Source organism: Apteryx mantelli, chromosome 1 (genome assembly GCF_036417845.1).
Source record: "Apteryx mantelli isolate bAptMan1 chromosome 1, bAptMan1.hap1, whole genome shotgun sequence".
NCBI lineage: Eukaryota > Metazoa > Chordata > Aves > Apterygiformes > Apterygidae > Apteryx > Apteryx mantelli.
This window is the reverse complement of record NC_089978.1, coordinates 189,056,059-189,071,956: the sequence shown is the minus strand read 5'-3', so window position 1 is coordinate 189,071,956 and position 15,898 is coordinate 189,056,059. Positions and strand designations below refer to the sequence as shown.

The 15,898-nt window shown below is 42.1% G+C and overlaps 1 protein-coding gene across 1 annotated transcript in view; it reads right to left on the bottom strand.

Moving 5' to 3' along the window:
* The window catches only part of ADAMTS20 (ADAM metallopeptidase with thrombospondin type 1 motif 20), a 110,361-nt gene extending 98,963 nt beyond the window's left edge, over positions 1–11,398 (bottom strand). The window contains exons 1-2 of the mRNA XM_067289950.1: positions 11,308–11,398; positions 10,291–10,637 (exon numbers count right to left, since the gene is read on the bottom strand). Of these exons, the coding sequence (XP_067146051.1) occupies positions 10,291–10,637; positions 11,308–11,398 (438 nt within the window). The remainder of the gene's footprint in view (positions 1–10,290; positions 10,638–11,307) is intronic.
* Positions 11,399–15,898: the final 4,500 nt, after the last annotated feature.

Genomic DNA, 15,898 nt, shown 5'->3' with positions numbered 1-15,898 from the left:
CATTCTCTCCTTAATGAGCTCTTTTCTCATCAAAAATGTATAAATAAATAGTAATAACTGTTGCCACTTACTGGTTAGGGACTCTTCCCACCAGTAACCTATGATGAAATATTTTTGCACATCCCCCATCCAAGTTGAAAAGACCTCTTTATACATGAGAATCCCAAAAGAATAAGAGATGAAAATAAGCATACTGCCTCTAACTTACAAAGAGTATATTGTATTTGTCATTTAAAACCCAAGCAGAGACTACAATTTATTCCACAAATGTCACTGGCATAAATTTGTAGTGCAATGTTAACCTAATAGAAATCCAAGCTTCTTGGGAAACCAGTACACAGATGTGTTTGGGTTCAGATTAATGAATGGAAATCAGTATTTCAGAAGACATCTCAGAAAGATGAAAGTTAGTGAAAGTGAAGCCAGGTTTGAAGTCACCAATACAAATCCTTCAATTCCTTTATGAAGGCTAAAGTTGGATTTTGATTAGCCACACATGGTTATCTCCTTGTTTTCCTTACAATTATTAACAGGTCTACAAAAATTCAGTCATCAGCTACACTCTTCTGTCTGTTTCACACTTCATTCATGGAAGTGACACTGGTAACAGTGTCTGGTCACCAGATACTGGTGACAGACTTGGCTGATACAAATGGAGCTATTCATGTGAATTAGGCACACAAGGGAAAGGGCTGTGAGAGCCAAATGAAAAAGAAAATTTTTGGTAAAATGAAATAAACCAAAGTCACTTATCAGATGTACAGACACAGGTTGCTGAAACAGAAGCCCAAGTATTTGCAGGAAATGAATCAGAAATGAACTGGATTTACTTATCATCTACAGATGCCTCTCAAATCATACAACAAGAAATCTGCTCAAAATATTCTATTTCTGTTCTCAGATAAAGAGGTAAAAGTTCAGCTAAAAGATGTCTTCAGTAGAAGTGGAGTACAAAATTGAAAACAGTCTCTTGCACATCATAAATAAGTGGTGCAAAGTAAGAAAGCAGGAGCACTCTACAGGACTATGCATATGCATAGATATGAGGAAATTATGAGAAAATCCACATGAGAAAGATAATTTATTTCTTGGATTTAAAATACTCTGGATGAGTTAAGACACTTGAATATATTAAATCAAGGTTTAGTGGATCAACACAGCTACTCACTATATATGGTATGTCTTAGTGGTTTAAAGTGGCTTAAAGCTTAATCAATGTATTTGCTCTATTCCAACAGTAGTAGAAATAAATATTGCACAATTTATGGTTAAAGTATGTACCATACCCATATACAAATTACATCCTTGTGTATAATGGCAACTTCGAAGAACACATGGAAAATATAAGGGAAGTATAGCAGGTTTCAGAAACATGGAATTAATCTTATGTCTAATCTAACGTTCAACAGCAAAATTGGAAAGGTTCCAGAAAAATCCTAAAAGAATGACAGAAGTTCTGGAAAACGTGATTCTAAACTGGCAGACTCCTTCCAGGTAAGCTCTACTCCTATGCCTTAGTCTATTTCATGCCCTCATAGTATGGCTTGTAACTCAGACTCAAAATCTTGCAAGTAGTTCATATCAAGGATACTTTCATGGTCAAAGCAAATTACAAAACCCCTTCTTTTTGTATTATTCACCCACTCTCTCTGTTGCATTCATTCAAAGCTCTTCTGAATCATGTGAGAAGCCCTTCACCCTTCTCTGCCAGCTCCACTGTTACAATGTTTTCTAATGAAAGACTTAAGAAGCATAGCCTAATTAGTTCACTGAAGAAAAAAGCATTAGGGGTTATCTGATCATGATAACCAACACCTGGAAAAGAGATTTCTACTAGCAGATAATTCAGCTAGAAAAATGACAAGATGAAGTGGTTGCAAGATAACATTACATTAATTCAAACCAAAGATAATATAATAAAAATAACAAAATAGAAATAACAACATGAACACCAGTTCAATGACAGAAAAAAAATCTATCTAGCAAGAAAGTGTCAGCTGGTGGAACACCTTTTTATAAGTGATCAGAAGCAACAGCGTATTTGAACTTCTTAAAAACACACAGAATAAAATGCTAAAGACAGCAAAAACATCTTTCATTGCAAGGTGAGCTGTGTGACCTACCTTTACATTTCCTTATAAATTCTGTGATACCAGGATTTCATCAGCAGATACTAATCACACCTTTAGAAACTTGAACAGAATTGGTAAGGCACCCACATATGCTCAGAAGTGTTCCTAGTGTGGGAAGCTAGGCACCTAATCACTGGTTAAATACAATTACATATTTCTAGATTGGAACTTAAATTCCAGGTAAACCCCTGAAGACTAAGTATCCTTTGAACATGCCTGACCTAACCATACTGATAACTGTAGTACTGACCCCAGTACCCTAACAGCCAAGTTACTTTTACTGAGTAACACAGAGAAAAAGAGGGTATTTCCATTTTGCATCATAGCACAGGGGAAAGAACACCCACGCAAGAAGTGGAAAACCTGGTTCCAGGTATCCTGATCATCACTCTGTAGGGCTATTCTAGGCAAGAAAAAGCCTAACTGAAGCCTAGTTGGGACAGCATTCCAGAAGTTTCTAAATACAATTTGTAACAACAATAACAACAAAATATGACGATAGCAGATAACTGGAGGGAATATTATGATAACAATGTCAAAAATACCTGGAAAGAGCAGGTAGAAAAGCCTGCAGGGAACACAGGAATAACAAGATTCATTGGAGTAGGAGGTAGTGAAAGGGTGATTTATTTATTGTTACCTTCATATATAATTTACAGTGAATAAACCAGATTTTAAATTAAAAAAATTATGCATAACAGCTTTTGCCATAGAAATATACTTACAGCTTTCATTCTGGAAAAGTAGCTACTCTGCAATATCTATTGAAACTGGTGAAAGGAAATGCATATGTACATGGAGATTTTTCTCACATACATGAATAAACTGTCATCAAGCTAAATACCCTCCTGGAACACAGACCGAAGGAATCACACCCTTAGTTTTGGAGGAAACCTCATCATATAATCTTTTCAGTGATTGTCAAGCAAATTCACATTTGCAAGTTATCTCTGTTTAAAAAGAACTTCCTAGTTTTGATGTTTTAAGTACATGCAGAACCACCTTTCATTCTCACTGGCAGGTGAATAGCTCCAAAAGGTCCTTTCAACTTCATATGAGTCATCAGGCAGTTATCACTCAAGTACACAGTACACACAAGCTCGGGCTAGATTTTGACCTCGTTTTAGTCAATCACATAGTAGTGGTCACCTAGAGTACTTTTTTCAATATATGTATACTCAGAAGGTATGATCTCTTGTAGTCTCAGACTTTGCTACTATAATCTAAAACATAATGAAAACTGAAACTCTTGCAGATATGTTATCTCACTTGGGAAGCCCAGTCTCCCAGGATCCATAATGGCTAGCTGTTGACTGTCACATGGGGCTGGAGGTATTAAGTTTAATTCAAAATAGCAGTTTCACACAGCATTTTAGCTGGACAGGTGCACCTAGTAACAGCAAGGGGCCATATGCTGTGCTCTTTCTCCTCCTCCCCTGAGTCAGCCTATTCTGTATGTTCATGCACATTACACCCTGTGTACTTCACAGAAGTTTAATGAACATGTGTGGAAATACATAGGTAAATCCAATCTCCTGTGCCTGCCCACAGCTTTGCAGCAAATTTACCTGTGTCACAAAAACCCAGAATGATGGACAAGAGATTGTGAATCTCCTGAGAAACAAAGCAGCAGCTAAGAACAGGCTGATGCCATCAGATCAATTTATCTGGCAAGCAGAATGTGCTCAAGCAGCTACTGGGAAAGAAGGCTACCAGACACTGGATGCGGGCAAGAGGCAGACTGAGATGGCTGAGCATCCTTGACATAAACTGTTAAACAGACTCGGGCTTGCCTATATGAAGGACAATTCAGGCAGCACTGCGGGTAAAAAGGTAGACACACAGACACTCACACCCTACGATTTCTGCGAAACATTTTCTGTGAGAGACTTCAGCTTCAGAATTCACTACCCCACACATTTTCCTAGTCTAAAATTGCAGTTACTGCCTGGATTTGCCGATCTGTGCTAGCCCCTTCTTAAAAGCATAGCATCTGCAGAGATATCTTTGGGAAAAGCAGAGATGTAAAGAGTTTGTGAAAAATGTATTGGGGATCTGTTTTTTAACAGTTGCAGAGTGGACTTAAGCTGTCTTACTATTTTTTATGATTTGAGTGATTGTGTGATAAATAGTGATTTTGCCAAGGCACTCAGAAATTGAATCTGGGATATAGGGCCATATTCAAGCAAATTCAGGTATTATGGTCCACTCTCAGACCTATGTGAAAAAGACCTCTAGTGTCTGTGTGTGGGAAAACAAAGCCCAGAAGAGATGAGATGGCAAGAATAAGAAATTTGTGCCATTCATTCTGTGACCAGAAAACCAAGACTGGGAAGATTTCAGGCAACTGCAGTCATTAAGGGAGGGTGTCGAGAGGATGGGACCAGACTCTTTTCAGTGGTGCCCAGCGACAGGACGCGAGGCAACGGGCATAAACTGAAACACAGACACTTCCATCTGAACATGAGGAAAAACTTTTTCACTGTGAGGGTGACAGAGCACTGGAACAGGTTGCCCAGAGAGGTTGTGGAGTCTCCTTCTCTGGAGATATTCAAAATGCGCCTGGATGCAATCCTGTGCAATTTGCTCTAGGTGACCCTGCTTGAGCAGGGGGGTTGGACTAGATGATCTCCAGAGGTCCCTTCCAACCTCAGGGATTCTGTGATTCTGTGATTAAAAATGTTCTCTTGTTAAAAAATGCTAAATCAAGTGTCACATAAGTGAGATATTTAAAAACTGGTCCTGCTTTTAAAAATGTATATTAGGAGAAAGCTAATAGGAAAGCAGACCAAAGTAAATGAGATAAAGACTGTAAATGAAAAAAGTCAAGAGCAAAAGAAAAAATAGTCAGGGAAGAAAGCAGCAAAAAAAAAGATAAATCAAAACAAAAACTCAAATGAAGCAATGAAATACAAAAATCTTTATGTAGATCTATCTCACTGTAGAGGAGTTAAGAGTGTGACCTGATATGGTTTTTGTTCTGTTTAGCTATAAAAACAATAACATTTTATGTTTTACTCACAAAGTCAGTCCTTGTATCTGAAACCAAGTTGTGCTGGTGAGGGATAAAATAAATCCAGTGAATGACATTAGTAGCACTGAAATTTTTAACTGGTGTATTGCAGATATTCAGGGCTAGAGACTCACCTGGGATACCTATATGACAAGTGAAACCAGAACTAGTAAGTGGAAGTCAGCAAGCTGGTTAGTCAGCACTAATAAGATTTGATTTGTTGAAACAGGAATGGTGATTGTGTTGCACTGACATTTTAGTATGACTTTTCCCTAGCTTATGACAGAATCTCTATGTTAAAAAGAAAATCTTCAAAAAATAGTATGTGGCTCATGGATGCTCATAGGCTTACAAATGTGAACTGAACACTGAAAACTAATCTGCTTTTCAGATTTAGGAAGTAACTTTTTAGAAGCAACAGCCTGTAAGTTAAAATATTAAGTTACCTAAAGTAAAGCATATGTTCCAGTTACAAGTATCATCAAAGCTTTCTTTGGAAAATCATTGTAGTTTAACTCATTGGAGTTATTAGTACTAAGCAGCACTAAATGAAGGGGGTGGGGGGGCAAGCAAAGGAGCAAATATCACTAGGCTGTTATCTGTACTACAGTTCCACAATTCTACTGGCTATGCCAGTACCAGTTTCTAGCTCCTGGCCAAATTTTTAATCAAACACAATTTAAAATTATAGTTCAATAAAACAACTTCCAGAACTGCCTACTTTTCTTGAAAAGGAACCACTGCACTCATGCACAGTAGCTGATACAACTGTTTTCAAAATCTCCCAGAAAGGTGAATCACTGACCCATATTAATAAAATATAAACACAACCTCTTGCACTGAGGAAATTCTGAAGATCCACACTTAGGTCCGTATTCCTACCACTCTCCAAACAAAGTAAGCTTGAGTGCAATAAAGGAGTGTTACAAAGGGGCTACCTTGAGCCCAAGGAAGCAAGCAGTTTGTCATGCAGAGCTTCTTACACTCCAGAAGCTACATTAGAACCAAGCAGTAATGTTTTCCTGGACTGCAGAAAGCTGATGGCTAGCAGATTCATGTAAGAAGAGATTCACAGGTCCTTCCCTACTCCTAACTTTTGCAAGTCAGCAAGCATGTGAAGATGCTCTATACACCAGAGACTGCACACCCAGAGATGTGTTTCTCCTCCTTTCTTACCTCTCCTTCTCTCATAGTAGAATCACATAAGATGGCATTTAGGCATTCTCCCAGCTCCCATAAACAAAGTTTAACTGTCCCCAGAGGCTTTCAACACTTCTCCGACCTCCAAGGAAGTAACACCAGGCTTCTCAAGGGACTAAGCAAACTGTTTTAATAGCATTCATAATTAAAAAAAGAAAAAGTTTCTTCTTTGTGTAGGACCTGCTAGGAACTGAAGGCTGTTTCTAGTTATTAATCGTGATAACTCCCTTATATCATGATACTTCATCCATTGTATTTCCTTGTCAATAAACTTGTAAAGATTATACGTTCTCAAAAGTTAAATGAATTTTTTTACCTCTTTGATTTTGCTGTCTGGATAATGTTTGAGAGGTCACTTTAGTCCACATGCAGCCAGTGACATCCTCAGCAGATCTTGTTTCCCATGTTTGTAGGAAGCTAAAACTGACCAATGCAGTAAAAGCAAAAAAGATATAGAACTTAGGAAAATAAAGTGAAATAAAGTGTGAAATTTTAAAAATTACTCTAAAGATGTAAGAAATATGCCTGTATGTGATCAGATGTTCAACTAGGCACCCAGGCCATCACTCCAAATGACCTTCTGCCTTTGACGGCATCCCAAACTTTCCTAATTACAGACTGCCTCCTTGCAATTACTACAGACTCCCTGCTGACTTTCTAACCTCCCTTTGCCATTTGCATCCCTGAACCTACAGCATGCCCTGAAATGTAACACAACAAAAGTGCACACAGGGTGTCAGGAGCCATTAAGCAATGCTCCATGGGTACTCTGGGGTGTACATGCTCTTGGCAAACTCAGAAAAAGGCTTAACTGAGGGTGAAAGAGGAAAGCAGAGCTTGAGGGGGAGAACACACTTGACCTGAGAATGCAAAAAAAAGAAAAGAAGTTGGGAAGTGGCAGTGAGGTTGTGAATGCAGTCAGAGCAGAAGTTGGAGGAAGATGACTACAGGATAAAGTGAATGTAAGTAGCTGGTTTAACTTCAGATCACTCTCAGGCAGATCTTCAGAGCAATTTTTAAAATTCCATTGCTAATTTTCCTGTATCTTTTTTTCTAAGTCCAAGTCCTTTTTTCCTTCCTAACTTTTACAGCATTGGTCTACAGCAATTCCCTCATATACACAAAATTGGAGGATATAATTATACCCAATAATTCAAAGCAATCTCTTCTATTTTAATTTCCATACACCAAACTCAAGTTCTGCATGAGAGAAATAGATTCTACAAAAAGAAGGGATTTTACTTAAAAAATATATAAAGGGCTGCCAAATCACTACAGTCTAGTTTCTACTTTCTTCGCTAACAATAAATCTTACCTCAGCACAAGTCCCTTAAATATTTGCATTTATTCATGAAGCATGGTACAATGCAATAAAAGAGCAGTAAATGACTAGCTTATTTTTGCAAGTACATAAGAATGGCTGTTGAATGCACAAAGCAATCAAACTCTTAAAACCTTGAGAAAAAAAATCTTTTCACTTTTTCAGGCATAACAATAGTCCATAAGCATGAGGATAACCTCTTCTGGGAGTGCAGAATGTGTCCAGTGAGGACAAGATCTCCCAGGAAAATTCCACCTGGCCTTTGTCTCTCCACCTTCATGTCATTCTTCATCCTCCTCCAAAAAGTTCTCTCCCCTGGCAGCCACATAAAGAGGGTAAACATTTACTTTGAGTCCATGGCACTGGGAAGAAGTAGCAGGGTAAAGGCTCTGAGTGAGGTTGGGGATGTTCTGTGCAGATATCAGCAATCAGCTGGCCATGACTCCCCCCACCTCCCCACACAATCCCTTCCAGGGGTGCTGGAGGCACGTGCCACAACAAACACATCAGCACCCATGCAGGGCTCTGCTTCTTCTTTGCAATACCTCACCAAATTCATTAGCTAGGGGAAGACCTACCCTCCGCAGGACTGTGTCTGCTTGGCAAAAGGTATAACAAGCAGTGAGAGAAGGCCCTGAAAGCACTGGGACAGCAAAGCCTTTGCAGGTAGGTGGCACTGACTAGGCACTCAGAAAGGTAGGCAACAAGGGAGGATATGAAGTCCAGCTGGAGAGAGTCAAAGTTTACAAGGCTCATCTAGAAGAGGCAAAGGCTTGATTTGCTGGCATTCAAGGATTTCTGAGTAAAAGAATATATTATACAGACTGTAATGTATAAGTGAAGCTGGAAGATAGAACAGGAGAAGCGGGACATTCAAATTATTACAGAGAAGAAGAGGGTCTGTGCTGAAGAATTTGAGAACTGCTAAATAATAGGTAGTTTGGAAAACTTTCAAGTGGGGTAGGTACACATTTTTCAGAGACATGATTTTCAGTTCTCATGGTTCCTTCAAGTAATACAACGTGATGGTTTATGGAGAGAGAATTAAAACAGGCAATGTAAGTCATGAAAAAGAGAAGGTTTTAAAACTTCTGACATTTATTCTGTGTAGAGCATTACACTATCGTCAACCCCATGGTATATGAGTATCTACTAGAACATGAAGCAGCATGAAGAATCTCTCTTACATGTGATTTTTCCTTTTTTCGACTCCCTCTGTGAGTTATGTTGCAACATACTGGGGGTATTGGTATTGTTTTAGGTTTGAACTGAGTTTTGTATAACGCACACCAGAACCAATGAGGGCTGTTTCTAAAGTAAGATATACAGGCCAAAACTTTCATGCATATATAATTAATGTTTTGGAATAATTGCTTCTTCAGTAATTCCAAAGGACTAACCCAAGTCTACAGGACAACCTGAGGACAAGATGGCATATAACCACATATCCAAGAATAAGCACTAGACAATGGACATGTCTCTCTCAAGTACAAATTATTTCTGATTCTCCTTGACACTATGTGTATCACCTGCCTTTAATGTGCATCATAACCTCTCCTGCATGCATCCAGCCAACTCCGTTCTATTTTCTATACATTACCAGGAAGAGAATAGAATATAAAGCCACAGGAATTTTTTCAGTTCCCAGAAATAAAAGTCTCACACCTGTACTTACCTGAGTGTCTTAAAAAAAAAAAAAAAAAAAAAAGGGCCACAACCTCAACTAAAGTACACAGTAATAATTACAACATCAGGAGTGCAGCCATTTTACAGCACTGAAATTGAATGGCTGGACTAGCAACAATTGTAGCTTTTACTCATATTTCTCTTTAGCACTTGAACAGAACAGTGATGTGGTAAAGCACTAGATATCATGTTTTGTTGTTTCTAAACACAAAACTATAAAATGTATCAACACGGTACAACTGTTTTAATAGACAGATGTGAGATACTATTTCTTCATTATCATTTTGAAAAACATGAGGAATTAGTAAATGTTATGAATGGACAAGTAAAGAATGCATACCCACAGAGTTTTGATTTGTTTGCTCAATTCAATTCTTAAGCATTTTATAGTCACACTCCCACTGAAGTCAGTAAAAACTTCCCATTCATTTTAATGGAAACATGATTAGAGCACTGCTGCACACCTATTACAATGTGACACATCTCTATGGCATTGCTGAAAGCAGAAAAGTAGCAGCACTAGTTCTTCTCTCATCATCTCAAGCACCATTATTTCTCATTCGTAACCATATAATATCTGTATGGCTAAAAACATGTAATTGATGCTGACTGATAGCGTCATTTAATCAAAACAATAGCTTACTGTGTTTCTGAGGCATGTTTTTTTCTCTGTTACAATGCTCCGGGTGTCAGGAGTTACATCAACCAACTCTATTACAGGCCAGCAATAGATCCTTTCCAAGTAGCATTTGTATATCCCATCAAAAAAGAATCATCCTGACTGCAAACTGCTAATGCCAAGACATTTCATGACCAACTACTTGGAATGATGCCTGAGAATTTCCAGCTCAGCTCCGCAGCAAAGGCATCCCACTATATTTCTTTCAGGAAGGAGAAGAATACAAATGGAGACAGGAGGGAGTAACCAACATGCTTACCAAGCCACCACAGATGCTGAAGACAGCCATGTGTGTCTCCTGTGCATTGACATGCCCACGGTAGAAACAGTGGCGCAAATCAGGGGAGAATTGCTTTTGTGGGGTCCCTACATGCGTCACAGTGTACTGAGCAGCAATGAAGCCTGCATCAGCACTCAGGTTTAGCTGGAAGACTTGCCCATATGCACTGAGCTGGTAGTGTGTTCGGAAAGCAGTGGGCTCCAGTGGTGCCTCCAAGCTCCTTTTCCTCCTGCTGAAGTGATGTGTGTGAGGGAAAACTTCTCCAAATTCATTCACTCGGACAGGTGTGACTATTTCATAGGAGGAGAGCTGCTTCACTAAGGTCTCTGCAACAGAAAGCAGGGGACTCAACCTTACTCAAAGGCACAGAAGCAACCTTCACTCACATCCAGATGGCTCCTAACATGGCATTCATTGCCTTATCTTTGGGGACCAGTGACAGGATGAGAAACTCAGGTCTCCAGAAGTTTCCCTTCTGCACCCTTTGCCCCAGAGACACATTTCTCCAGCGCATCCCCACTCTGAAACACGGATACACCCCAGGGGTGCCGGGCACCCAGCCATACACCGTGCCTGCCTGCAGCACACCCCGCGCAGCCACCCCATCAGGCTGTGCCCCCCCACACCGCGACCTCACGCCACCGCCAACGGCCACCGGCGCCACAGGGCGCCTCGCGCCGCGGCCGTTGGGGCCCCGCCCCCGCGCCGCGGCCGTTGGGCGCCCCGCCGGGCACCCCCTGCCTGCCGCCCGCCCGCGCCGCCCCGCAGCCCCGCTCCCTCCCCTCCCCAAAAGGCGCCCGCTAAAGAAATACTTCCTCCGTCCCCCGGGGAAAGGCGGAGGGGTGGCTGCTCCGAAGTTAAGGGTGCCGTGACTGCAGCAGGGCCGGGACCCGCACCCGCCGCATGGCGAGCGGCGCGCCGCGGGGCAGCCGCTGCGTTCGGGGCGCCAGCGGAGCGGGGCCGAGCCAGCCGCCTCCTTTGTTGCCGCTTGTTTACCTTGTCCGGGGTGGAATCGGACTCCCCACGACCTGGTGACGAGAAGGGAGAGGGGGCACAGCAGACCCGCCAGCCACTTCGCCACCCGCATGGCTCGCTCCGGGGCGGACGTGCCCGCAGCGCCCCCGGGCCGCCCGCCGGGCTGCTGCCTCAGCAGCCGCCAGCCGTCTGGGCCGGCCGAGCACGGCTCGGCTCCTTCATGCTCCCCGCGTCCCTCCTCGCCGCCCCGCTGCCTCCGCCGCTCCCCTCACACACACCCCCACACCCACCCACCCCCGGCGCTCCCGCAGGAAGCCGCCCCTCGCCCGCACGCCCTCTCCTCCCAGCCGCTCTCATCCACTCCCCCCGCTGCCCCCCGCCGCCGGGGTGGGCGAGGGCGGCCCTTCCCTTCCCCCGCCTCCCCCTGCCCCTGCCGCCGATGGGGAGGCGAGGAGGATGCCAAGCTCCCGTCAGGCCGTGGCCATCCCGGGACTCGCACTTGAAAGCGGGGCGGCGGGCGCGGTCCGCCCCTCCGGGCAGGACCTGCCCAGTGGCGGAGGGCAGCAGCGCGCTGCCGCCGCCCGGGCGCCCCCGCCCCGCGGCCCCCGGCGCCCCCCGCATGCAGCAGCGGTGGCCCTGAGGGGCCCTGGCGCCCTGCGCGGCCGCGCGCGGCCTCCGCTCCCCACACCGCTTTGCGAAACGAGCACGGACGCCGGAGAGGTGTCATTTAAGGAAGAGCAGACCCGTGAAGCAAGCATGTTTTTTAAGGGCAATCAGAAAGCCCGGCGACCCTGAGTTCGACCTGAGAAGGGGAAAGGCAGCTTTATGGAGTTAGGGAGTGGCCCCTCGGCTTCAACATTGCCCAAACTCACCCCACTGATCTTCCTCTTGATGTTAGCTGCAGGGCAAAGACATTTCCATATGTAGCTTTGAAGGACGAAGCTACATCTGACATGAGGTTGTGGACAGACTGAACTTGTTTTTCCTTAACACTGAGGCCCCCCCTTAGGTCATTCTGTCTGGGCAAAGTCTTCATAAAACTGCTTAAACCAGCATTCAGGGCGGCCCTGGGTCCATTACATGGAGACTGCGGATTATCAACCTTGCTGAAAACGGGTTGTAAGGAGGCCAGATTCCAGCAATCGGTATCAGTTGGTCCCCCCTGGAGAGCAGGAAGTGCCCATGTGGTCCCCCAAGTGGCCCTGCACCACACGCTCCGGTGGTGTGGGTTTTGTGGTCGGCGTGCCTCTTCTGCACCAGCCAAGTGAGACTGCCAGAACGGCTCCCGGGGGCAACAGGCCACCTGGGGAAGGCAGCGCAGTCCTGAGCCCACCAAGACCTGCTTGGAGTCCACCTGCTCTGCTCCAGAAGAAACAGTCGCAGCTACCTCTAGCCTTCCTCACGCAAAGCCTGCCTGGGCCTAGCGGCTGCCACAGCTCTTCAAAGAACTGCAGCCCCATCAATGCTATTTATAGATCTGTGCTAAATAATGAGGTCAAGTAGAACTTTTTCAGTTAAAATCTTTTATAATTTGAGTGATTAGGTTGAGCAGTTTTATTACAGATTTTTACAAAAGTCTCTTTTCTAGGGGTAGATTTGATCCAGAAAGTTTGCTTAGAATATTGCTACTGCAATAGAGATGTAGCTACAAACGTTCAGCTCCTTTTTGGCTAAGTATGTCTTTCTGAAATCACTGATGCTGCAGAAAGTGTTCTTTTCTTTTTTTTTTCTGTTTTTTTCTATTTGTGTATTAATGGTATATAGGTAGAGTAAAAGTGTTTTAGGCAACCACAACTAAAAATATCTGGGCTTTATAGTGGTTTTACAATGGGTAACCATACTATTTCAGCTTTCTTATTTACAGAAGGTGGATTTTTTAATGACAATGAGTAATTAAAATATGTAAATTAAAATCCAGTGCAAGCCATTTTTGTCTGAAATTTTTCTTTGATTAAAAAACAAATTAAAACCTGCTTGGTGACAGTAGATTCACAGAATGGGATCTAGTGATGCTGTACAAAAATATCAGGCGCTGTAACATTCAGCATTTCTATGTCTAAATTCTGTGGATGTAGCCCACATTTATTTGTGCTAGATACATAAATCCTCAGCAGAAAACAATTTTGCAGATTTCAAGGCCACAAAAATACTCAGTCTGACTTTGTACATAACTCAAACTACAAAACTTTATAGCTGTGATTAAAACTATATCTTTTAAGGAAAAAAATCTAGCCTCGAGCTAAAAATTTCCCAAGATGGAGAATCCATTTAGTTAATGATTAATTACTATTAAAGTGGGCATGGAATATGGGAGACATTTTCAGCTCAGCCATGTAATTGAAAATACCTACAATGCATATATCTATTGTAGGCTAGGTATCTAAGCTCCCTTTATAGACAGTGGGAATGCAGACAGTGAAATCTGTCTGTTCAGACAAATGTACTTACAACTTTTCTTCAAATATTCCCTTTTGTCATCTCTTTAGAAAGTGCTTTGTCTCAATCTTTTGTTGTTTGCTTCAACAAGCGGTAAGTCTGATACAGGGTTTAAGCTGAGCTGTTTATAATCTTGGCAAGTACCGTGTGCAGTGCACTTGTTCATAGGTGCTCTGGTGGCCAAGATAGTTTGAACAACTTCAAAGGTAATAACCTGAACCTCCTAGATGGGCCCAGTGAAGTGCCTCTGCTGAATTTTAAATCAAGCTGTGTGAATTAATACTCCATCAGCACAGAAGAAACAGCAGTAAAAGTGAAGAAAGTGAAAAAAATAGAGCAATATATTGCTTTAAGGTACTTAAGGCAGTGGCATCATGGACACCAGGGCTCCAGGAAAAGAGTGGTGTCATGGTTTTCTTTATAGTATGAGAGATGGTGTTGATACAGAAGAAATTGTAAGCTTTACCAGCTCAGATAATAATGCAGCAGTGGCTGATTTGGCCAGTCAAGCATGCAAGAAATACCTTCCTGTTTGTAAGCTCCTTCAAGTCAGTACTGAAATGAAGGTGCTCATGGTATGGCTGGACAAGTCTGTGCACAGGTGGAACTGAGCTAATCAAACCTCTGTTCTTGTTCTCACCTGGGGTCAAGAGGAGTCACAGGCAGTTCTGTCAAAGGCAAAAGGGCCTCAAGAATGGCCTGTGAGCTTGAAGCTCTTCTTGTGTCTTAAGAGTTTTGTGATATGGCTCACCTGTTATTTTAGGTATCTTGTGAAGTGAAAGTGGAGTTGGAGGACACATTGTCTTCTCCTGAAATGAGGGAATGAACTGAAAAGGCTTTGAGTGAAGTTGAGGAGTACTGGAAGAACCTTGACTGCTAGAGTAAAGCCACATTTCCTCTGTCAGAGTCCAGCATTGTAGAAGGGATATCTAAATTGTTCCAATGCATATTAGTATATTTACTCAACATAATCTTGAGAATATTGAGTCTCATTGGGAATATTGAGTTGTCGTCTGGAATAATTTGAAGATGGCAGCTTTCTGATGTGCATCAGTTTTCTGTATGTGTATTCACTGCCCTATGACAAGAGATAAATATTTGAAGGCTGAAGACTTCTGCAAAGTGAGGACAAACAGAAAGTCTATATCTCTAAATATCATGAATAACAAAGCAATCCAACAGTGAAGGGAGGATGCCAAGCTAAGTATTTCTTTTAAACTATTTACACTAGAGAAGAAAACTCCAGTTTTTGTAAGTAAGCAAAACTCCAGTTCTGAGCATTAGGTGGTGAGAAAGAATTGGTGGTGGGTGGAGAGAGCTCCAACCTCACAGTCACAGAGGCATGAAGAAATAAAGTTTACTGTCCATACCCTGAGATGCTCTTCTTGCAGAAAGGTAACACACTGGGTGCTCACCTAGTTGTGGAGCAAACGCTAATGATGAATGCTTAGATTTTACTGACTGTTGCAAAAGGCATGATTAATGTCAGAAAAATTAGATTCTGTGGAACAACCAGTGCACATGCCTGAAACTTCTCCAGCAACTGAGAATTTGACGTATTTTTGAATCTTACTCATTGAAACAGTAGTCTGAGAGCAGCAAGTTGTCTCCTTGCCTGAAATTCCTAGTCAACTTAAACTCTAGTTAGTGATGATATAAATGGGCACTATTTCATTAAGCTTTTATAACACTCTAGCAAATACCCACTGATGCAGCTCTGATGTTTCAGTTGTTTATGATTTGCAAAATTATTTTTTCTAAAAATGAACAGAAGCATTAAGCATCAGGGATAATTAAATTCAGTGTTCCCATTTCAAACATCAGCCTTTGTTGTAGCCCACTTCAAAGCGAATATAATCAGATGACTCAATTTTTAAAAAATTAAGAGAAGTATATCTTTTCACTGTTTAAAAAAGGCAAAATTTACTTCAAAACGTGAATGTTTTAGAAATGATAAGATTACATTTTTTCTTAATTCTGTTTTAATGTGCTCAACTTTTGCTATATTCTCCATTACAATGGAATGCTAGCTCTTTTGTTTTAAAAAGTGAGGGTCCCTTTCTGTCTAAAGATTGAGTATTCGGAGCAATTTAAATTTTACATCTTTTATTTACATTGCCAACTGGTTGTTCCCATCAGAGTGCTGTGGGACTGCTGCTCAAACTCCATCACCAGC